Here is a 25,688-nt window from a genome sequence, read left to right on the forward strand (position 1 = left end):
TTTATTTATCCTTTATAATACCTCAGTTTATAATAATTAGATTTAAAATCTCATTATTTTCATATATAGAACATTTATAGATACGCCGAATAAACCATTTTACTCCATATCTTAAAATCTATTTAATTTCAAGTACATTTTATTTTTAATTTTTGGTATAAAATATTCTAACTCAAATTTTCTCATTAACTAGAAATTTCGATAACATAATTCACCGAACATTAACTATATTTATGGTACAATCGTAAGTTTATAAATCTCTCGTAAGACGGATATATCAACATTATAAATATACAAATAAAACCCATAAAACCAAAAACATTACGGAGTACAACTTTACAAGTCTCCCCACTTTCCCATTCACATTACCACCATTTCCTACTCTCCCTACTACACAAAATGACGAGTGTAACCTCGGATGATGACGTGTCCGACCGACAAAGTTCCAGGGGTGACGCAACCTACTGTCTCAGTGCTGATGTCAGCGAGTCAGAAACTTCTAGTACTTTCTCTCTCCTCCGGTCCGACGACGCTGGTGCCTCCACCTCCACCTCCCTCGCCTCTTCTCCCGCCACCGCCGCCGCTGCCGCCACCGTGTCGTTCACGTTTCCGACTGTCGGTGGCCGCGATGTTGTTTGTTGGGATGACATTATTCGCTCTAGACCCGGCTCCGACAATTTATCCGGTACACCCATTTTCTAACGTCATTTCTTATTTTGGCTTTTCCCATCCCATAGTATTTACATTAGAAGTCGCTAAAGACGGTCTTTTATTAAGTTATTATCTAGAGTTTTTCATAACCATGTTATTAGTCGTTGCCGTTAACGTGATTCTTTAATTGAGTACCAATTCGGCTATTCTCATAACAAAACTTACTTACTTCCTCCGTTCTAAAATAATTGACGTTTTCAATTTACGATGTGAGCCTTTTAATTCAATTTATACAAAAATATATTGGTTAGAAAATTATAAAAATTACACCATAAAATTCCTTACGAATAGAGGTTTAATATGAGTATACATTTCAACATATTTAGTCATATATTTTTAGAGATATTAAAAAGAGAAGTAAGTGTCTTGAGAAGTGAGAATGACAATTAAAAAAAAACAGAGGAAGTATTTATTTTATCTTTGTCACTACTAGTTTTATAAAGGAAACCGTGTTGCAAGAGACTTACTCTTTGTTGAGATTTGAGATATGTGCCGATAGGTTAAGATATCGACATATTATAATTTGGAAATACGGTATATTAAAATATATTAAAATTAATAGCGGTAACTGAATATATTATATAGGAGTAAGCTATAAAATCACAAACATTATTCTCTACGATATATTTCAATATACTATATTAGGAAGTTATGATACGTCGACATCTTAACGTATCGACACATATCTCAACACTCTTATTTTTATTTCCTATAAGGAAAAGATATTAGTGATATACGTTTCGCGCAATTTTGGCCGACATTGGTGATTAGTAACGGAAAAAATATAAAAAATTTCTGTTTAGTGTTTTGACATCTTTTTTTTATTTTTTTTTTATTACAAGATGACAATTCAACTAATCCTTTAATTCAGTTACTGTTAAAGACCCTTGTATGTTTTTTGACAATTAATTTGTACTGTATTTATTTAATTTATTACATGGCGACAATTGTACTAATAATCCTTTAATTCCTTGACTGTTAGAGACCATTGTATGTTTCTTGGCTTTAATTGAACCGTCTTGTGAGACTATCTAATTCTAGAATTTGATGCTTTAACCAGGAGTATGTGATTTCAATAGTTAGGTAATCTAGCCCAGTAGGTCTCATGAGAGACCGTCTCTCACTAATTTAGTGAGAGACATAATAGGGAAAAAATAAATTATGTGGGTTCCTCACCCCATCATGAGAGAGGTCTCCCAATAACGCTATTGAGAGACCGTCTCTCGGAAGTTTTTGTGAATCTAGCCTACGTACAGAAATATCGGTCTTTATTTTCCGATCTTTTCCGACATCCTCCTCTCTTAAATTAATATACCATTCATATGAGCTGATTTGGGTCCGTTTAATTCATATTTGAGACTTGTTTATGAATCAAGTAATAATTCGGATCAGCAAATTTGAATTTTCGGTTCCACAAACGACAAAGAGAACTTATAACTACTTATTTAAGAGATGAAATCGCTTAAAATGATAATTTTGTTTGTAAACGAGTTGATTTGGGATATTCGAGAATCATGCATCGGTCAAGTAGCTATCTGAATTAGCCAAATTTTTAATGACTTTTAGGCCTTGTTCTTTTAGTCTTAATTTCAGCTCATTTCAGTCCAGATTCATTTAGTTCAGCTTTTCTCTTCACAAATTAAGTCTTAGGCCAGTTTAGCTCCATTCAGTTCAGTTCGGCTCATTAAGTTCAGTTCGGTTCAGTTTAGACGGTTTCAGTCCAAAAGAACAGGGTCTTAATATGTAGAATTTTTTAGTTCTGCTATAGAATTGTTTTCATGTTCTAGTGTAATGTGATTTCTTTTTATTGTCGATCGTACATTAAGATGCAAAGTTTACGATATGGTTTATGAATCCGGTTTTTTCTAACCTAAATGAGGAAATATACCCATGATTCTCTCATGAGAAATTGAAAGATAAACTCATTCTCTTGAGATATATACTCAATTAGGATATTAATGTGTGCCACTGGCACACACGTTAGAAAATCCGTTATCCATATTCTTTATTTTTTCTTCTAGTTCAGCAAAATATATAACTGGCTTTATGTTTAATTTTTTTTGGATGAACTAAATTAGAGGTGGAAACGATGAAGGAAAGATTCGGAAAATTACTACTGGGCGAAGACATGTCTGGCGGTGGAAAAGGGGTTTGCACGGCACTTGCCATCTCTAATGCAATCACCAATCTTGCTGGTAAATTACGGGATTCAACTAATTAGATTGTATAATCATGTCCAGAGTACTTTGATTTTGATTAAGAATTCGACTGATAATTGAGTTGTAATTGTTTCATGGTAATGGCAGCAAGTGTATTTGGGGAGTTATGGAGGTTAGAACCATTGGCGCCGCAAAGAAAGAAAATGTGGTGCAGGGAGATGGAATGGTTGTTATGTGTGAGTGGCTCGATTGTTGAATTAGTCCCATCGGTACAAGAGTTGCCAGGAGGGGGTATGTTCGAGGTGATGGCAACGAGGCCTAGGTCGGATTTATATGTGAACTTGCCGGCTCTAAAGAAGTTAGATGCAATGTTGGTTAGTATGCTTGAAGGGTTTAAGGAGACTGAGTTTTGGTATCTGGATCGAGAGAGTGATGATCGGGATCCTATTCAGATGGCAACATGTAGTGGTCGACCGTCTGTTAGGCAGGAGGATAAATGGTGGTTGCCGTGTCCCAAAGTTCCGGATAGTGGATTGTCCGAGGATGCTAGGAAGAGGTTACATCAATGTCGTGATTGTACTAATCAGATCCTTAAGGCGGCTATGGCTATTAATAGTAGTGTCATTGCAGAGATGGAGATTCCTTGCGCGTATTTGGAGTCTTTGCCCAAGGTTAGAGTTACACTTGATCTTACAAATTTCAAATCACTTGGTTAAAATTATGAATTGCTTTTGTTTTCTAATTATAATTCTGTATGTTGACGGCATTCTTAATTTCCTTTGCATAATGTGTCAAGTAAAACATCAAAGAATTGCTCTACTGTTTGTCATGGATGATACCCCTCTTGTTTTCTAATGAAGGCAGCCAATTTGCAAGTTTTGAACTTTTGATGCTAAATGAGTTTCGAATCTAGGTCATGACTATCGCCACCTGCTAAGCTATTTTGTATGATATAGCACACTTGTTGACTCATGTCCAAAAATTCTCGATTTAAATTCTGGACCCTTAAGTTTTACTTCGGTTTTCAAAATCGTTTTAATCTTTATTCTCGATTTAAATTCTAAGTTTTTATAAAAGAAATCCGGACTTCGATTTTAAAACCTATAAGTTTAGCTGGCTTTTGTATTATGTTTCACTCCCCTTTTGTTTTTCACTTTTTCTTTTCTATATTTTCGCATTTTGAGGTGTGCGTTCACCCATGGACGGTTCTAAAGGATGATTCATGTCAGCCGACCCCAAATCATTATATTCCGTGATTTTCATTAGTCATAATATGAGTACATTATATACATGCCAATAGATCATTCTAGATGATTTGGTTACCATAACTATATGCTACAAACAAGGATACAATAACGTAAATATAGGAACTAAATATTTACATAGTCTAATATTTTGGGATTAAGGCTCTGATGTTGTTGTTGTTGTTGTTGTATAGCACTCTTGTTGACTGATGTTGCTACACTGTCGGTTTATTGAGCAAATTATGAAGAATTAGTACTTGTGCTCTCTACTTTGAATTGCTTTGGGTGGGTTTCAGACATTTAGTTTATGACAGACTGGCAGTAACGTATATTACGTAGTGGATGCGGTCTTGAGAAGTATAGGGTTACTGTGTTATCATGTTGTGACTGCAATTTTATCTCCGTATTTGCAATACTTGTTACCATTGCTTCTGGTGCTTGATTAGCATTTAGCAGGCTAGATTTTACCCGTGTTACAATGAATACTCACTAATAGTCTATTATTACATTTTTTAGAACGGAAGAGATTGTCTAGGGGAGATCATATACCGATACATAACAGCAGAGCAATTCTCGCCAGAGTGTCTGCTTGATTGCATAGACTTATCGTCAGAATATCACATTCTGGAAGTAGCTAATAGGATTGAAGCGGCTGTACATATTTGGAGATTGAAAGACCAGAGGAGACATGTCAGTCACTCGAGACGGCCATCTTGGGGCGGCAAGGTTAAAGGTCTCGTAACTGACATTGAGAAGAATCATGTTCTTGCACACCGTGCTGAGACGCTTTTAAGGAGCCTCAAGCATCGGTTTCCTGTCCTTCCCCAGACTGCACTCGATATGTCCAAGATTCAGTATAACAAGGTACTTTCGATCTATATAGTTCCGAGGGGGTTTATTTAATGTTGACCTGTTAATCGGGTCGTTCAAATAGGTTTTGGGCCCGTTCATTTCGAGTACGCATCAGGTGCTAACACGCTGCCAAATGGCATTTCTTATGTTACACAGGACATAGGGCATGCAATTCTCGAAAGCTATTCTCGAGTAACAGAGAGCTTGGCATTCAACATCATGGCTAGAATTGATGATCTATTATTTGTAGATGATGCCACCAAGAAATCCGCTTCTGAGTCCAGCTCACTTTTCTGTCGGTCAGGTTTAGGCGGTCTACCCATCCAAAAGCGGATATCACCAAGCCCTTTTTCCATTCACCACTCACCTTATGGCTCCCCTTTTGCTACCCCGAGCTTCTGCTTAACTCCCGCTAGTGGAAGTCCCAGACGGTCACTCTCCACCCTCCCCAAACTTAATTCCAAATCATCAGAAGATGTTAAACCCGAAAGAACTCTTACAGACGAGTTTGAAAGGATATGGTCACATCCTGGGAACCTTAGTGCAAGAAAAGCTTCCGGTGATGCTCCGGAGAGAGACTAATGGTGATATATCTGTAAATATCAGTAAGTTATCTGGTAGAATATAATATTGAATTTTTGATATATACTTTTACTATATGGTAGTTTTGCAAGATGATATTGTCCATGTTAAGCAGTTAAGGGCATCTGTTTTGCAGCTGTTACTTTATGCATGCTACAATTCTTCTGTTGAGGTGGTATGTTTAGTGTTTTACCATATATATTTCGTTCCGACTTTGTAATGCTTTAACAGAAGGTTACAATAAATTATTGTAACCTTAAATTATTTATTACTATTTCATTATTTATTGAAATTTCCTCGCATATTTTGAGAAACGTATATGAAAGGGAGGAAGTACTCCGTATAATGTCAAGTTATTGTCAATTTGACAAGTACATCAGTACCTAGGTAGCACCAAAACGGATACTGACACGACACGGACACGCGACACGGCATCCCATGAAATTTAGGACACGGGACACGCCATTTAAATTTAATAAAATATATATTTTATAGTTATTTATGTGTGATTTTATTTTTAAAAAAGTATTGAATATTAAATTTAAATAAGTAAAGGTAAAACTTGAGGTTAATTATAACTCATTCTCATTTCCAAAACCAAAAACCAACTTATAATCAATCTATTTCGACATCTCATTACTAGTCTAAAGAACATCATTTGCCCCCAATTCAACTTATTTCCCCACCAAATTCAACCATATAACAATTCACGCCATTTACCCTAAATTCAACTTGATTCCGTTTGAAGACGTTTCCAAATACCATGGACACGGCTCAAAATACCATGGACACGTGTCGGACACGTGCCCAAATAAAAGATGAAAGTTAGACACGGCTTTACAAGTGTCCGACACGTTTTGACGTGTGTCCGACGAGTGTCGTGTCCGACACGGATGTCCGACACGGAAAGACTGATTAGGAGGAGTGTCCGTGCTACCTAGATCAGTACATGGTATTACCCTGTTTTACCCTTGCTTATATATTAGGTGCTTTTTTATTAATTGTGTTAAAGAGATGTCAATTAGGGAGATGTCAATTAGCTTATCGGGTGAGTATTGATTTGTTACTCGTGGCTCGAGTTAGAAACTGTCACCATCAAATCGATCCAGTTATCAGTTTTCTTACCTAATAAAAAAAAAAATAAAAAAAAATGACCCAGTTATCCCATTTACGCAACAGAAAGTTCTCTTTTTTCGGCAAGTTGTAGGATAAGTGGATAACACACTTAACCTCACATAAGTAAATCAAATAAATTGCATACAAATTTAAACAACAAAAGAGATTTCATTCAAAGAAAACCATGATGTATTCAGTTGATGAAAAATTACAATTACCATCAGAGAAACATCATACTTCCTTCTGACATCATTAGATGAAAAATGCTAGTGACTATTGACTAACATATAAAACAGACTATTATAATATCATATACTCTTTCCGTCTCAGTCATCTGTTTATCAAAGGTAAGCAAATGATCGGACGAAAGGAGTAATTATTTAGCATAACCCTTGATCAGCTTTGCTTCTCCCAAACACAATAGTCATTACCATAAGCAGCTATTTTAAAATTTGATGAAATAACATTTCCCATATCATATCTTGATCCAATCTTCACCATCAATTTTTCATCAATCATTGCTAAGTATAGATCTGCATCTGCTACCATTATATTAACAACACTCGCTTCGTGTATTCCGTTTCTTGTTCTCACTGCACTTAGTTTTATTATCTCTTCCTTTAATCCCCATTCGAAGAAATGATCGTAAAACTGCAAAACAAAACTCGTTAGCCTTTGTAATCAATAATTAATCTGGATTATTATCGACTATATTATATTAAGACAGTCTTACAGAACATTGATCGATACAAAAAATGAAAAAAAAATGATGGAAGGGATCATTGTTGTCAGAATCGCGATTCGATTCAAAGATTCTACGATTTTACGATCCAAAAATGCTTGACCGATCCCGGATCCTACGATTTTATCATAGTTGTAGAATCTTACGATCCTTTTAATTTGAAAATTTCTAGAGATGAGATCATAATACGATCCTACGATTCTACGATCCTACGATCCGATTCCATAATAAAAAAAAAATATATTTATTTTTATATAATGACACCGTAAAACCCAAATTTCGTGTAAGTTGTTCGTACAATGATACTAAAATCATTAATTACCAATATTTTATGATAAATATTAATAAATAAGTGTTTTGATTTTCAATTATATGTTTTTACCATATAAAAAATTATATTTAGTGAGTTTGTAGAATCTTGCGATTCTACAATCCGATTCTACCGATTCGATCCTATCCTCCCCATCGATCAAAGTAGAATCCCGATCCTGACAACATTGGAAGGGATTTTTAAATAGGAGTAACTTACAATGGTTGGAGTGCCGGGATGGGTGAGAATATAAGCGTAACCTTGCATGACTTTTTCAGCCGGAAAAGTCCACAAGTGTTGCGTAGAACCAGAATCATGATTATCGATAAAAGTAACAGCATTTTTCGGCATAATACCAATTAATCCACTTGGTCTACCATTAGAGTCCTTCATTCTCCACCATTGTCCAAGAACAGCAGCTTGAAGAACACCTTTAGTAGTAAAATCAAATGCCGAAACTACCCCTCCACCAGCTGCATCAACCCACCTAGCCAACTCATTCCTATGGGCATTTTGGTCATAAACTGGTATACCATTCTCATTAACAACTGAATCCCATAACTCCCCTACAGCAAAATTCGGGTCGGTTCGGGTCATATATATCTTAGTAATAAAAGGTGCATACCCCTTAACAAAATCAAATCTCCACCCATCAAAACCCACCTCTGTTTTTAACCAATTCATCCACTCTGATAACTCATTTTGGACAGTCGGGTTTAAGTGATCGATATCCGGAGCCGCTGCGTAGTCGTCTCCGGTATCTAAATTACCCGAACCATCCGAATACGCTTTGTCGTTTTTACATATGGCCCATGGACCCCAATCTAAACGACTGTCAGGAGTTCCTCCTTCGTAAATGCAATATATACCTCTTGCATCTTGTTTTTCTGCACATCTATGGTTTATTACGATATCCGCAACGCTTCGGATTCCTTTTGCATGGAGGGATGCAATTAGTCTTTGTAATTGGGCTTTGTTTCCGTAGCGTGATGCATCTAAGTCATATAATCTTCCCGGTAGGTACCCTGAAAACGAAATATTAGTCACAGTTAAAAATGTAAACAGACAACAGGTCTCCCTTAAGACGAGCCTTTTCCGTCTAAAAAATTTCTAACTTCTAATCATACTCCTTATTCCATAATAGGAAAAATATGATTAAAAAAAGAATTGTGGAGTAATATATACTTGTAAATTGTGAAATACATTAAATATTATGACAGTTTCAATGCATAATTAAGGAGTGTGTTGGATATTGTGAGAAGTCAGCCGTAAAAACCAAAGAAGAAGTAAAGTATAGGATGATTAGTAATGCAATTAATGGTGTAGCAAATTGTGGTTTTCTCTCAAAAATTTTGAGATTTGGTGTAGCATTTGCCACACCTAAGGTGACTGTGGGTCCGCCCCTGGGCGAAACCCAGCTTTTCCCGCCTAAAACATATGTCCTAGAATAGTGCTTGATATTTTTAGCATACACTATAGGTGTAGATATGATAAGTTATAAATGAATATAATCTTTTGTATTTATAACATTTAATCTCCGATTTATTAGTATAAGAAAATTCTTTTTTTAAAGAACTTATTGATAAAAATTTATTTACTTTTTATGATAAAAAGTTGCGGCTAAAAAATATGGTATTAGTAAATATTTGTTAAAATTCATTGACTTTATTTTGATAAAAATTTGCAGCTAAAAAATATATTATTAGTAAATATTTGTAAATTAACATCATTAATTTCTCGGTAAAAAAAAATTCAAAAAAAAAAACACTCATTTTATTACTTCTTATGATTTAAATTTTTATTTATTTATCTAATCAAAATACATTAAGGAAAAACATGAAAAAATAAGAATTGTCAATTTAAATTTTATAAATAATACACTAAAAATTAAAATTCTATAAATACCGCGCATATATTGCTCATGGTCTATATTAATAAGTCTATAATTACACAAATAGGATTATACATTCAGTTGTACCATAAGCATTGTACAACCAAGGTATAAGAATCCGAGCTTATATGTATTCTTTCTGAGCTAATTCAAAGTTCTTGTTTTTAATGTGTAAATGGATGAACTCGATACTTTCTAATAAAACTCATATTCTTTAACATAAAGCTCGGATACTTAATCACAAAGCTCAGATTCTACACCGTACAACATATAGAACTGGTTGTATAGTCCATGAATTGAATTAATTACCGCGCATTCATTGCGCGGGATCTAAACTAGTTTGCTAATATGTAAATAATTTTAGTTGTAACTTTAGCGGTAATATTTTGTCATTAAATGACGACTTTTCAGTATAAAATGACTATATTTTCTCCGTCTTAATTTTAGACTGAAAAAATCCGTCTGAAATGAGAATTTGCCGTAAACAAATAATTGGGGCGGAGCCCACGGAGGAAGGTTGTAAATAGTTAGTTACCTTGGGGAGAAACAGAGTGGCTTGGAGGAGGGAGCCACACATGAGTTACTCCAGCTCTACCTAAATCATCAGTTGACGTTAGTAAAAAGTTGTACAATCCACCTTCCTTCCTCCACGATTCCCAATTAAATCCCTGAATAATACCGTTTCATAGATTATACATTAGAGATACGGAATAATAATAAGTTTAAGATAACATAATAAATAACAAAAGTAAGCATGTTAAATGAATTTTAATGATTATATTAAAAAAAAGGTCTTTAATGGTTTTCTATAATACAATTATTTAAATTTGGTCGCAAGGTGTGAGATTTCGATGATGCATGTGAAAAAATGGTACTCCGTATTATTCAGTATCACGCTATAGGAGGAGTAAATCTATAATTTTATATATATTTCATCTAACATTTAATAAGTGCGATATTGTTAGAGAAGACGATATTTGATGACCAAGGGATCGAAATTGAAATCACATTAGTCACATTATTAATATTTTACGTGTATAACTTTGTATCATTATAATTAAGTGGAATAAAAGGAAGATTTATAGCTAATTGGCCGGCTAGGGTATATCATAGTGTGATACGACCAGTGTACTTAAGAATTTTACGTGTATATATATGCAGTTAAGAAATGAACGAAAAACTATATTCAATCATACATTCCTTAAATACATGCATCTATTTTACCTCTAATTTAAATACACATCATCATAATGAATATAAAAGGTAAATATATAAGTGAGATGGAACACGAGTATATGAGATAAGAAAAACATAAACCCTAGGTTTGATAATGAAATGCTTGGTAACTACATTAAAGTAATAAGTGGTGGACTCACCTGAAACAACAAAGTGGAGGAGACAAGGTTGATAAAGATAGAAAATGAAAGAAAGAAGTAGCAAAGAGTAATAAGATTGAAGGGCTTCATTTTAGAAAGGATGTTTTAGAAGACTTAAAAAAAAGTAGTTGATTCTCAAGCTAAGGTACAAGTTGGATGATGTATACGTCTAAAGTTACGTGCTATTTATAGAGGAAAAAAAAAGTGGAGATAAACTCGAAAACGAACTTAAACATTTTAGATAAATTTGAGCTGCCGCATTACTTGACGTACTATAGGTTACTTGCATGTCCATCCATCCCATCCTTGATAAACTTAATTTGTTGTGTATTATTAATCCTGATGAGTACAAAGATATTGCTAATATATACATTTATGAAACGATAAATATGATGAAATGAGATCGATACATACATTTAGCGTTATCATACAAAATTGTTACTGACAAAGGCGGAGTCAGGATTTTAAGATAGCCGGGGTGAAAATTTCCAGCGGGATAAAAGGGTAATATTATAAGGGGGTTTCGAAAAAATTCAAAAATTTTTAACCCCTCTATATCAGACCAATGGTAACATTGACCGTTTTGCCACTATTCATGGTCGTAGGAAATCTTCGATATTATTCTTAATCTATAAGACAAAATATAGTCATGTGAGATCTTGTTTAATTTATCGTCATGAATCCTATAAGAATATCAAATTTTTATAATTTTTAATAATGTGTAACAAAAGATATTTACGTTGCAAAACTCAATGTTACCATTGGTGTGGTATAGAGGGAGTATTAATTATGGGTTCTTCCTTTGAGTTGAGGTTGTTGGGTTGAAAATAAACCCTGACATATTAACATAATTTTTTTTTTTTGCAATAATTTTGCCCTTTTATTTTGTCTAAGGCTCCGTTATTTTTGGCTGAAAAGAACTGAACTGAACTAAAGTAGGGCCCTGTTTTTTTGGACTTAATTCAACTAATTAAGATCAGTTTAGTTTAGATTCATTCAGTTCAGCTCATCTCTTCACAAATTAAGGCCCTGTTCTTTTCGCTTGAAAGGAGCTGATAGCTGAGCTGAGCTGAAGTTAATGGAGTTGAGCTGAACTGAACTAAATGGAGCTGATCGAAGTTGGAGTTTTAATTTGTGAAGAGATGAGCTGAACTAAAGCCGAATTGAACTGAATAAAGCTGAACTGAATAGAGCTGAACCGAACTGAAATGAGCTGAAATTAAGGCAGAAATAACATGGCCTTACTCTTAATTACTTCAATTCAGTTCATTTCAGCTCCATCCATTAAGTTGAGTTTAGCTCCATTAAGTTCAGTTCAGCCGAAAAAAACAGGGTCTAAGAGTTAAATTGTAAAGACATGAGGTGAACTGAACTGAATGGAGTTAGACTGAACTCAAGTAAGAGTTAATTTGTGAAGAGATGAGTTAAACTGAATTGAATGAAGCTGAACTAAACTGAAATAAACTAAACTGAAATAAACCAAAATTATGCCAAAATTAAGCTTTAAGAACAGGGAGTCAGGGCTTAAGTAGTTTTTAGTAAATTCATAAATGCAAAGTAGGTCTCTTTTAAGTTGAAATGATACTCACTTGGGGTCGATACCAAGATGAGCAATCCGGGAACTAATACATTGATTCAATAAAAACCATTGTTTATAGAAGAAGACTTAGCTCTTCTATTACGGAGTATTAGCTACTCCCTCCGTCTTACATATTAGTTATTAATTGAATTCGACACAAAGATCAAGGGAACGTGAAAGAAAGCATTATTTTAATAATAATATTAGACCACAAATTTATCACCTACATATGGGCATTTTACAAGATAAAATTTATTATAAATAGAAATGATAACTATTAACTTATGTACCTAAAATTAAAAAATGATAACTATTGATCAGAAAAAAGGGTATTAATTACTTAATAATTTAATATACACCGTACTTTATACTCTATGTAGGATCAATTAGAATTCTCTACGGCCGTTGCAATGTTTTTTATTTGACTAAAAATATGTGACATATTTCTCCCCGTTATATACTAAAGAAATGCAATTTGCCGTTTGATTTGATATGTATTTGATCGGTTTAAATTTAAGATGAATAATATTCGTCTTAAATAGAAATTTGTGATAACCGTTGGGTTTTATTCGACCAAAAACCTGGGTCTTATTTCTTTTCACTGTACGAGAAATGTAAACAATTACTCGAACATTATAAAATGGAAAAACAGAAAAAAATAGAAGATGACATTGGAAGAAGTGATAAGTGAAGTTGTGTGGTCAAGAACAGTTGGACAATTAAAGGAATTGTAACGACCTTATCCAAAACAATATACATCTGGAAAAGGAAGGTGATACACTGACAGTAGTCATTTTAGGCCGTCCTAGCTGACCGCTTATAATTGGTTACTAATTGACGTTATCCATTTTCCTTCATACAAATTCTCGTTGAAGACGGAAACTATCCGTCACAAGCTCAGGGACGGCCCAAAGCATGTTCCATTCGGTCCTTGGAACCGGGACCCAAGCATGTTTGGGGTCTCATCTGGAAAGCGAACCATTATAATTATTCACAAACGTTGTCAAAATGTGAGTATGTGTTTGTGGCGCAACGTTAAGATCAGCAGCCATGCATATATCTCGCGGGAGGTCGAAGGCTCGATTCCCAGCACCCATACTTTTTCTATTAATTTTTGGATTGTTTCCTTTTCATTTTCCCTACTTCTTGAGTTCGTGGGGTTCAAATTGGCACTTGTGCCTCTTAATATACAGGCATTTATTTTATTTTGATTGAAAATTATTTTTGTTTCATATTTTTTTAAATCTCATTTATGTGCCTTTTATCTTGATAGCGTTTAAAAAATTGTATGGATTATTTACTATTTAATTCACACATCCATCATTTTAGTGAAATAATGTAAATGACTTATTAATTTTGTCAAACTTACTTTTAAACAAATAATTTTATTGACCGTATAATTTTTTTTTTTAAAAGGACGATTTTTAGACTGATTTTACTCCCGACAATGCACTTAAATTACTCCATTTTTTTTTACCGTTCGGCTTTATTTTTCAAATTTTCTCTAAACGTGTAAATAAGCTAAATGAATAATATTGGAAGGAATCTTTATTTACAAATTACAAGAGAGTGAACATATTATAATGAGGTACGTAATAATAATTATAGATTCGAATCAACATCTCTACGAGCTTAATTACTTTTATAGCATTTCTGATCTTAAAAACGTCTCCTACGATTATAAATAGCCTCAAATATTTTGTTTGCATATGGCACATAAAAAAGTATACAATAATTATTGTAAGGGCCTCCACCTAATATTTCGAACAGGGCCACAATATTCCACGGGCCGCCCCTGCATAAGCTGAAGACGGATAGTGACCCTCTCACAAAATGCAAGTGGGAGTGCAAGTGGGACACCCACTTACACTCCCACTTGCATTTTGTGAGAGGGTCACTATCTGTCTTCAGCTTGTGACGGATAATGACCGCCTTCAATGAGATGGACGGTTTTCTTCAATGCATTGCATGCTCCACCGATTCATGCACACTCATGCATTGACTTTTTTTACTAAAAAGACTCTCGTTCATCAATTATGTACCATGTTGGTGTTTATCATGAGTATTATTCCTATTAAATATAATTTATTTTTACAAAATATTGTGGTGGTAAAATTTCCGTTTAATTATTTAAGCTTATGCTCTTTCATAGACATGACTTACTCAATTATGAACATGAAATCATTATACCATTATCATTTTTATGACCTCATTTACTATTTTATTCCAATTCCAATAAACACCTCAAATCTATATATAATAATTAAAACACAAATTTAACACTTATTTAATTGCCACATCAACATATCTAGCCTAGTAAGCCATGTCATTACAATTTATTATTTAAAAAGATAAAAAAAAAAACTAATTATATTTGTAGCATTAATTACAAATTAGAGCATAATAAACATTAAATTTGGATTTTAATTTTAAAGTAGATTATACAACATCAAAAAAAAATTAAGGGATTTATTGTAAAAATTAGTTATACAACAAATGAAATCATATTATCTCTCTATATTTTACGTTGTTTGTAAACGTCATCTCCTCTTATGTTGTATACTCCTTAATTTTAATAAATTGGATGATATATATAAAATACGACATGTAACTCTTCTAAATTCATCTTATGCAACAACTTAAATAAAATGCATTGCGATGATAACAAAACAAATTAAAGCCAAAAACAGCATGTGATACAATGGAGTCATTTGGTTCACCATGGGAAGATAGAATTCCCGGGAAGATTAAATTCAGGTGAAGTTGAAAATCACGTGAATTGTAGAAATCTTGTTTGGTTGGATGTAGGAACTTGAATTCATGTGGGAATTCCCACTTACCTAGGGGGGCTAGGTAAGTGACTTCCTACATGATGTAGGAATTGGAGTTCCATAGGAAGTTCTACTTCCCATGAATTGGGCAACCAAACAAACCTTCATTTAGCTACTTCCCATGATTTTCCAATTCCTATGAATTTGGAAGGCAACCAAACAACCCCTAAGTGAGAAAAAAAACCCCAGAAATAGATCATCGAACAAAACAAACACTATTGCGTGAAGAGATAAATATACAAAGAAACAGAGAGAATTAAACAAATTGTATAGAATTTCTTTTTTTTGAAAAATAAACAAAGTGCATTACTCCACCAATAACACGCCCACTATCTCCTAACCTACGACCAACCTATCAATCCCTTCCCAGCCAACATCAACCCGCTCTCTCCCCCCCCCCCCCTCCCCCCCAAAACCTGCCAAGTATGAGCTATCTCGTCCGTTGACTAATTGTTCACTATCATTGTACCCTTCTCACCGACATACCTTTTACGTCCGACTTCAACACAACCACCGTGAATTAAAAAAAAAAACCTTAAAAACCTCAGTCCCTAAATAAAACAGAAACGAAAACTAGAATGGAGAAGAAAAAGAATAATATGATCAATAGTTTCTAATAAACAAATCAAATACAGTTTCTATAATCAAATTAGTTTTAAGGAATTGGGTTTATTGTTTTTTTAAAGGTTAGAGTGTGGAAATGAAAAATGTATTAAATACATAAACACATACATTATGTTAGTTAAATAAATATTAATCGTAATATTATCAAATTTATATAATAATAATAATCCTAAAAGGTGTCACTATAATTGCTTATATAACCCCACACTTTCAAACTATATTACGGAGTATATAGAAAACATTGGTCAATGATGAAAAGAACCTACGCTGGTATCAAATATTCATTTGACATGGTTAATTTTAAATCACAATTCTAAACGTTGAAGCAAGTAATTATAGGTGACATTGGTACGTTATTACATATACATGTCCGTCTAATATTATTATACTGTGAAATTGAAGATAAATATGTTGTTTTATTTTTCGCCAAAATACGTGACCAACAATTCATGTGCAACATTTTTGCGTGTCAGTGGAGGCAATAAAGATGTCAACATGTACCAAACAAACGAGGTTACATTTTGCGTGTGCTTACACAATTAATCTTAAACACACCCGTGATTTTCACGGGTACGAAAACTAATTACATACTCCAAAAACCACCAACCAACAACCATCACCCACCCAACAACGTCCACCACAACCATAGGCTACCCTTAGAACCGCCACACAACCCTCGACCCCACGGGCCTAGGCTTGCACGCCACAACCATCACCTCTCTGTCGTCCCTTTATTTCGCCTCCCTGAGACTGGCCGAACTCAAGGCCTCCGCCCCATACCAGCACTATAGCCTCATGAATGCCGGCAACCATAGTCCCTCCCCCTTGCCCTCCCTCGCTCTATTCCTCTCCCTAGCTCCGTCCCTTCGTTGTCACAAGTACCGCATCGCTACCCTCGCTTCCTCTCCCTCACCACCACACACCGCCCTCCGACGTCCGAGCTCTGCCCCTTCCCCTTCCACCCCAGCTACCCTTCCGATGTTCCTAATTTCCATGAACACAAAATTTTGTAAACCCTAATTAACTAAATCTCCAAATTAAATCATTTGCTATTTAGTATCCATAATTAATTAAATCAGGATCATTACTTGGTCAACGTGATAGTTAATATCCATAATTGAATCATTTAAATTGAATTTGATGATTTTTTTTAAAAACGATTGCTAAGTTTGATTTTAAGTTCCCCCTCTTTGCAAGCAAATGAGATTAGCCAATCTGATGTTTGCTGATGATGTCCTTATATTTAGTAGATGAGATGTTACATCTATGATGCTGCTCCTGCAATCTTTTTCTACTTTCTCAAAAGCTTATGTACTGAAGGTTAGTGCTGCCAAATCAAATGCTTACTTCAGTGGAGTACCTGACCTGGACAAGCAGAATATCCTAAGGGTTTCTGGGTTTAGTGAAGGAGAGCTGCCTTTCAGGTATTTGGGAATGCCAATTAAAACTACTAGTATGAAGAAACAGGATTGTGAGTGCTTAGTGGAAAAGATTTGCAACAGAATACACAGCTATGGAGCCAGGAAATTCTCTTATGCAGGAAGACTAACTCTTGTTCAGGCTGTTCTTAATTCTTTGAACTCATATTGGGCTTCATTGTTCATCCTCCCCAAGGGGATTGTCAACAGAATTGAGGCCACTTGTAGGAATTTCTTAAGGGATGATAGTGCTGACTACAGAAGAGTTCCTCTAGTGGCTTTGGACAAAATATGCAGACCAAAAGATGCAGGAGGCCTTGGTATTAAGGACCAAGATGCATGGAACAAAGCCATGGTTGGCAGGTTGGTGGACTGGGTAGCTGAGAAGAAGGGTACTATTTGGGTTCACTGGGTGAATATCAACTATCTTAAGGGGAGGGACTGGCTGAATTACAAAGCTAGTGTTAACTCTAGTTGGGTATGAAGGAGAATTTGCAGGGTGAAACATGAGATATCTGCTGGTTACATAAATGGGAAGTGGAATGTCCAACCTAAAGGATACACCCCTGCTGGATGCTATAAATGGCTCAGAGGCATCAAACCTCAGGTAAGTTGGCATGATGTAGTTTGGAATACATGGAGTATACCTAAGCATAGATTCATGGGGTGGCTATTGGAACATGAGGCAATGCATACTAACAGTAAACTGGTGCTGTATGGCATTGATGTTGATGACAGATGCTATCTTTGTGGCCAAACTGCTGAAACCCACTCCCATATTTTCTTTGCTTGTATCTATAGCAGACAAATTGTTCAGAGGTTGAATCAAAGTACAGGGTGTTGCATTCGTGAGACTAGCATTCTGGACTGGTGTAGCCACAGATTAGGATCCAAAGTCCAAAGAGGGGTTCAGATTGCTATGGTGATGAATGCTATCTATTAGGTATGACAACAGAGAAACAAGTGCAGAGTGGAGATGGTCCTTCAAAGGCCAAATAAGGTTGCTAAGATGATAATAGAGGAGATGAGGGTAAGGATCAGAGGTCGTGACAAACAGGAGCTGAATGAAGATTGATGACATAGATTGGTTAGAAAGGAAAAGACTTATGTAATGTGAACTTATGGAACTTATGGAGCTTATGTTTTCTAGCTCCCATACCATTGTAAATTGATATTCGTTATATAATATACTCACATTTCACCAAAAAAAAGAAAAAAAAAAAGAATTTGATGAGATTTGGGAGGAAGAGAGTTAGAGAGAATTTGGTTATTATTTTTTTAGAAGTAAAGTAAGGTAAGGAAAAATAATGGTAAAAAGTTCATAAAAGAGTAAAAATTATTCCTGAAAAAGAAATAGCTCTTATTTATTCATTAGAGTTGCGAATTCAACCCTAATTATTATTGGAAATATTATTAAACCGTCTCAAAGATTCTTTCTTAGTATATTGTTGTTAATAGAATTTTCTTATGGTCATGATATCTTTCTTATTCCTATTGTGAATAATTGTTTAGATTAGGAAAACGATTACTTATGTGAATATTACATTTCCTTAAATTAGATTAGGAAATTAAATCTCTTGTATTAATATAAATAGACATCTTGTATGACATTGTTATTTATGCAATTTCTTAATAAAACTTATCTTTACAATATGGCTTAATAACACCTGATCATCAATCAACATTGATAAACTTTCTCAGCTTAAATTTAATTTTTTTCATTCACACAATCAAGATCAAACACCTTTCATCATCCCCGGTTTTAATATTACTCCCTCCATTCCACTTTTATTGTCCTAGTTGGCTAAATGTCATATTTAAGAAAAATTGGTGAAATATCATAAATATCCTTGACCACTAAATTCAGAGACAACATATAAGCAAAATGAAAATGGAGAAGTTATTTAACTAAGGGTATGATAGATAGTTCACGTTTTTTTACTTACTATGTTTAAAAATAGGACATTAATTTGAAATATGAATTATACAAAAAGTGGACAATAAAATAAAATAAAGGGAGCACATAAAAATTACTTTATAAAAATCGGTGGAGTCTCCCATGCATTAAGAAGAAAACATACTAAGATCATTGGATACCAAATCAACACCTCATTTGTTCATAAATTGATCCACTTAGTATGACACACTAAATCATACTCCCTCCATTCAACTCCACTTTGCAACTATGCTTTTTGCGCGGGTATTAAGAAACGGATTAAAAAAACTATTAAAAGTACATAGGGAAAGGGAATGGTGGGGTTAAAGATATTAAAAAAATATAAAGGTGAGTTTTATGGTGGATTTGTGTGGGGTATGAATGACATTTTTTGTAAATATAGATTTTCAATAAGGATAGAAAGGTCTTTTACATGTCCAAATAAGGAAACCTGTAAAGTGGAGTTGAATGGACGGAAATAGAATACTTGTAAAGTGGAGTTGAATGGAGGGAGTACTTCGTACTATAGGTCAGGGATATATACTCAAATTGTAGTCTCGTAAAATGAGCAGTTTTAAAACAAAGCATCGTTATTTTCTGAACTCATAAATATGAATTATGATTATTTAAATTTTTTCGATTCGAAAATTAAATATTTTATACAAAGTAGCAAATCTTAGAATACCATCTAAATTTTCCCATTTATCTAATAATTTTTTTAAAGAGATCACCCCAACAAGTCAACTATCTAAAATTTTCTTTTTTTTTTTTAAACCAGAATTAGATTTATTAAGTAATATTGCGGCCGTGGCCGTTAATGCTTTTATGGGCACGGGAACTGCAATACAGGCCGTATTAGGCGAGGGTAAAATAAAGAAGGGAAAAGCTGAGCTGTTAATTAATGACAGCAGCCAGCATTGCAGAAGGAATCGTAAACTTGCAGTGTAATAATTACATCATCATATATATATGTTCATTCATATCCACATTTGCATGTTTCCTCATCACATACTCAGTATTATTTTGTCTACGTCATATCTAGTTACGTTATCCATTAGTATTCTACTCGTATTTAATTTCCTCCTATCAAGTAACGTAATTGCATTCAATGTCTTTCCTAGGAATTCTAAATTTTTTCTACTTGTGGAGTTTTTAGTCTTTAGGGTTGCAATCTAACTATTTAGTTCAACAGCAAGTCTTGCTGATGGCAGACATATTTGGTCTTCAGCTGAAGACGGGCAAAATGTCACCCATTTAAGATGAAAATGTAACCATTTTAAGGTAAATAATTTTTAAAGCTATAATAGTTTGTCATTAAAATGGTAACATTTTGTAGTTAAAATGGCGACATTTGGCCCGTCTTCAGCTGAAGACCAAATATGGCTGCCATCAATGAGAATTTGTGTTAGTTCAAATGCAAGTATAGACAATGTATAGTTACATACTTCTCCAGTTTCGGTAATTAATAATTATCTATTTTCTTTTTTAGATGGATCGGTCAATATTTATTTATTTTTAATTTTAACATATTTTTGTGGATCACTCCATTTACAAGTGGGAGATGAGTGATTTGTGTAGTCCAAACGCATTCTCACAGATGAATTTTCTTAAATTTTGTGTCAAAAGTACTCCCTCCACTTTTTAATATATGACGTTTTGCTTTTTCGAGGCGAGCCTTTAACTTTAATATTTACAAAAAAATATTTGGTAAAAAATTATAAAAATTATACCATTAAATTACTTATGAAATACTCTTTCATATGAGTATACATATCACTATATTTAAGCATATAATTTGAGAGATATTGTAGAGAAAATGGTGTGTCTCGAAATGTGAGAAAGTCATATATAGAAAAATAGAGGGAGTAATAGATAACTATTGTTAAAAACGGAGGGTGCATCTTTTTTCTTGTAAGGAAACTTATCGTTGACTATTATCCTTGACTTATCTCAATTCTGTGTCATTTAAGTGTTAAATGCTCTAAATATGTGGTAACATGTGTAGATAAGTTTCGTTTGGTGTTTTTGTGTCACCTTGTAGCATTTCCAAGCATATCAAGGCCTTTTCGGGGTGTTTTTGTGTCACCTTGTAGCATTTCCAAGCATATCAAGGCCTTTTCGGGGTATTCCGTGATTGACATGGACAATTGGAAGCGGCAAGATTAGACATTGAACAACACGCCAAAAATCCGCCTCAACCAAGACACACGCGAGCAACACTGTAACACCTCCTTCTTACCCGGCCAAAATAATTGGGAGGTGTTACCATCTCGGTTTTCCGAGGCGGTAAATCGGAGATACAATCAAGAAACATTTATTATAAATAACAAGTTTAATGATTACAAACCATAAACTAATGATAAATGTAAACTATACAAATTACAAGTCGACTACCATCTATGCTATGCTACTCGACTCCGAGTCCAAGGCGCGACCCAAATCTCGATCACGTCAACAAGCAAACTTGTACTCAACCTACTCCCCATATGATCGGAAATATCATATGGATTGACACAGGCCACCCCGGAAATAGGTGACAATTACACAGACACACAAACATCAGTTTCAATAAATAAAGTGAGACTCAACTCAAAGTTCGAGTGTATGCAACCTGACTATAACTGTAACGCCTCGAAAATCAAGCAGGTAGCTCAAAATAGCTCTTTTATTAATAATAGACAGCTGCGGAATTACAAGGGCGTCACCGCCGTATTCCCCCTTCGGAGAATACAAGGCTAAACAATTAAAATAAATAAACTATTAAAGCTTAAAACTATTTACAACTTATACTTATTATCCTCTATAAAGTCAATTCTTCACACTTGACCTTCCCCGATTCCTGTACCTGAAAAAGAGTGAAAGTAACGGAATCAGCCAACCACAGGCTGAGTATGACTCCAGTTCCCTCCACCGGCCTTATGTCAGAACATTTACTCAAAATGAATTATCAACTTTATATTGCCCAATACGATACTTACCAGAATACAAATATCTCCTGTCAGGGACCAACCCGGTATCCCAAAAACATTATATGACTATCATACCAACAAGATATATACATATTCATATGACACAACTACCGGTATACCATTACTGAAAAGAATAGACATTACGGAGTAAATCTCCCACCGGGTCTAGAACCCATCTCCGTGTACACAAGCTAAATAGTTTTTCTCCATGGGCCAACGCCCTCAGTTTATATATTGAGCCAACGCCCCTGGGGCCAACGCCCCTTAGTTTATATATATGGAACCAACGCTCCTGGAGCTACTGCTCCTGGGGCCAACGCCCCTCATGTGTACACAGGTTATATAATAATGTCATCCCAATCCAATAATCGTATCCCGAATGCTACAATTGGCCATTAATGCAATATGACGACAACAACCTTATCACAGTCATATATACATAAGACGGTAACTAATATAACATGTGAGCAGTATAACAATCATAAGACGAAATTAACAATAAAACAAATATAACGGATTATTTCTAATCTCTTATTTCAAAGGTAAATAATTACTTATATCGACAAAGGGTCTCGAAATCATACCTTATTATACACATTAATACGGATACGATGTAAGAATCGCCAGCCTAAGAAATATGCCACTTAGTAAATGCTTGACTCTCCCTCGTTGAATCTCTTTTTTTCGCCCTCTCTCGTTTTCCCCAGTTTCGTGTAATGTATATTGGTAATTTGGTATACTACCTCTTAAGTCTTAAGCAATCAATTTGTCTCTATTTGTCAACTTGCCTAAGGTGACTCACAAGGTAAGTCTACGTGGGTTTGTGTAGAATTTCTTTTTTTCTTTTTTTTTTTGATAATTATCTATAAAAGTAAAATTTACGTAATAAAAAGATAATTTCACGGGTTATTACATTCTATCCTTCTTAAAATAAGTTTCGTCCCGAAACTTGAAATTAGAAAATCGAAAAGTTAAAACTTCACTTTTCAAAAGATTTATAAGAATTGAATTCAACAAATTTTTTTTCAAATTCTCGAAATGAGTAAAAAGTGTACGTCTTATATAATGGAACGCAAGAATTCCCGTCGCGAACAAGAATTCAAGTAATCCAATTCAAAACGAACTCAAATTATGCGTTAGTAGGCGCTGGACCGGTTATTAGACATCTTTTTTTTTTTTTGGAATTAAGGAGCATAACATTAATTAAGAGAATAGTTCGCGTACATCAAGGGGGTGGGTCAGGGGGAAGCGGCTCGATGGCCGTCAAGAAGTCAATAGTACATAAATGGAGAACAAAAGGAGGGGCAAAGTCCCAAGTAAAACAACCATTACAAAGACTAGAATCATTTAAAGAGAAATTAGCTAATGCATCCGCAACTCCATTAGCTGACCTCTTTTCAAACGAGATCTTCAACCGGGATGAATCCTCCAAGAGAGCCCTACACTCAGAAATGATATTAGCAAACTGACCACAAGGGGGTGCCAAACTCAAGATAGTAGTGACCGCATTAAGGCAATCCGAGGCTATAACAAAGTTACCCAGGGAGTCCACACAAGCTCTAAGACCGTCTCTAATGGCTAAGTCCTCAGCAATGAACGGGTTAGGAGCGAGTAAACGAGAAGACCAACCCCGGACCCAAGACCCGGTGTCGCTCCTAATGACACAACTAAGACTAGCTAAGGAGGTGGAGGGGGAAAAGGCCGCATCAACGTTGACTTTGAGCCAACCAAGCGGGGGAGGGGCCCAACTACAAGGGTAGTAACAGGCGGAAAAGGGAGCACGGGGGCTGGGTAAGGGGCTGGGGCTATTGGCAGCCACCCAGGAGGAGACGCTAGAAGAGGCGGAGTCACACAAAAACTTGCACGAACTCGGTGTGGTTTTCGAAAAAATAATCCCACACCTACGAGTCCAGAGCCGCCATAAAATAAAGGAAAAGAGGGTTGGCCACGAGGGATTGGGTGAGGTGCAATTCTCATAAATCCAAGATTGAAGGTCAAGAGAAAAGAAGGACGCATCAACTTTGAAAAACGTCCAGACACAGGAAGCAAAACTACAGTCACGGAGAAGGTGTAAGGTGGTCTCATCAAGGGAAGGGCTAAGGCAAAGGGAGCACGAGGAGGAGGGGAGAATGGTTCGCTTATGCAAGGTAGAATTGTGGGGCAGTTTGTCCCACCAAGAGAGCCAAAGGAAGACTTTAATCTTTGGGAGGGAAGGGAGGTCCCATAACCAATCAAGGTTAGGCGAGAGGGAGGGAGGGTGGATATAAGGAACGCACTGGGAGGAGTAGGCTGAACCATGAGAGAACTTATTTTTGGGGGCGAGGGAGATGGTGAGGAGGCCGGGCTTGCCAATGGAGGGGAGGGGGATGGCTAGAATGGAGGAAATGATGTCACTGGAAAGGACAAAGTCGAGGCTATCAAGATTCCAAGAGCCATTGGAGATGATGGACTTAAGTTTGGCATTAAGGGAAGTGGCATTGAGGGGTCCATGGATGATCTTTCTCAGGGGTCCAATTGATGACCAAGGGTCAGTCCATAAGCAAATGGAAGCTCCATCCCCTATGGACCAGATGAGAAAATTGTTGAGAATGGGGAGACCGATGCCCACATTTTTCCAAATGTGGGAGCCGTTACGGAAGGACGAAGAGCGAGGGGTCAGATACTTACTCCGAATGGCGGAGAAAGCAGGAGAAGTCTTGTCAATGAGGAGCTTCCAGCTAAGCTTGGTGGAAAAAGCATCATTTAATGGTCGGGTGGCTTTGATGCCAAGGCCACCAGCCCACCACGGCCCAAGGGTTGGGTGACAAGGTCCCAGCTAGAGAGGTGAAGTCTCTTAGAAGAGGTGCCCGACCAAAGGAAGGAGCGGACTTTCTTGTCAATATCATTAAGGATGGAGACGGGGAGACGGATACATTGCATAGAATGGGAAGGGATAACGTTCAAAGTGGATTTAATAAGGCAAAGCCTCCCAGTCTTAGAAAGGAACCGAGTTTTCCAATTGGCCAGCTTGGACTGAATGGCTTCAATGATATGACGGAGGTCGGCTTTCTTAGGTTTAGTCCCTTTCAAGGGGAAGCCAAGGTAGGTTCCAAGGTTCGGAGTGGCTTTGATGCCAAGAGTGGATTCAAACATGCTGATATTCTCAGTGGGGGTATGCTTAGAAAAGATGACCATGCTTTTGGAATAGTTGATCTTTTGACCAGAAGAGGAGCAGAATCTAAGGAGAGTATCCTGGAGGGCACACAAGTTGCGCTCAGAAGCGCGGCCAAACAAAAGGATGTCGTCAGCAAAGAGGAGGTGGGAGAAGGAGGCTCCACCTTTCCCTAAGGGAAAGGGGGACCACTCCAT

The 25,688-nt window shown here is 35.7% G+C and overlaps 2 protein-coding genes and 1 long non-coding RNA gene across 3 annotated transcripts; 2 read left to right on the top strand and 1 right to left on the bottom strand.

The window, feature by feature from the left end:
* The first annotated feature begins 303 nt into the window (after positions 1-303).
* LOC141648247 (rop guanine nucleotide exchange factor 1-like) lies at positions 304-5,776 on the top strand. Its single transcript, XM_074456766.1, has 5 exons — positions 304-685; positions 2,790-2,906; positions 3,018-3,541; positions 4,631-4,978; positions 5,123-5,776. Exons 1-5 carry the CDS (start codon positions 400-402, stop codon positions 5,546-5,548), a joined length of 1,701 nt encoding a protein of 566 aa, XP_074312867.1. The 5' UTR covers positions 304-399; the 3' UTR covers positions 5,549-5,776.
* A 762-nt stretch (positions 5,777-6,538) lies between these two features.
* On the top strand, positions 6,539-10,247 carry LOC141648249 (uncharacterized). The gene is made up of 3 exons (XR_012545960.1): positions 6,539-6,656; positions 6,708-7,390; positions 7,925-10,247. It is a non-coding gene; the product is annotated as an uncharacterized LOC141648249 (long non-coding RNA).
* On the bottom strand, positions 6,831-11,144 carry LOC141648248 (alpha-amylase-like). The gene is made up of 4 exons (XM_074456767.1): positions 10,984-11,144; positions 10,143-10,275; positions 7,936-8,741; positions 6,831-7,315 (listed from the first exon to the last, which is right to left on the bottom strand). The coding sequence occupies exons 1-4, from the start codon at positions 11,071-11,073 to the stop codon at positions 7,061-7,063; spliced, it is 1,284 nt and encodes a 427-aa protein (XP_074312868.1). The 5' UTR covers positions 11,074-11,144; the 3' UTR covers positions 6,831-7,060.
* Positions 11,145-25,688: the final 14,544 nt, after the last annotated feature.

The sequence above is a fragment of the Silene latifolia genome, chromosome 3 (assembly GCF_048544455.1).
Source record: "Silene latifolia isolate original U9 population chromosome 3, ASM4854445v1, whole genome shotgun sequence".
Classification (NCBI taxonomy): domain Eukaryota; kingdom Viridiplantae; phylum Streptophyta; class Magnoliopsida; order Caryophyllales; family Caryophyllaceae; genus Silene; species Silene latifolia.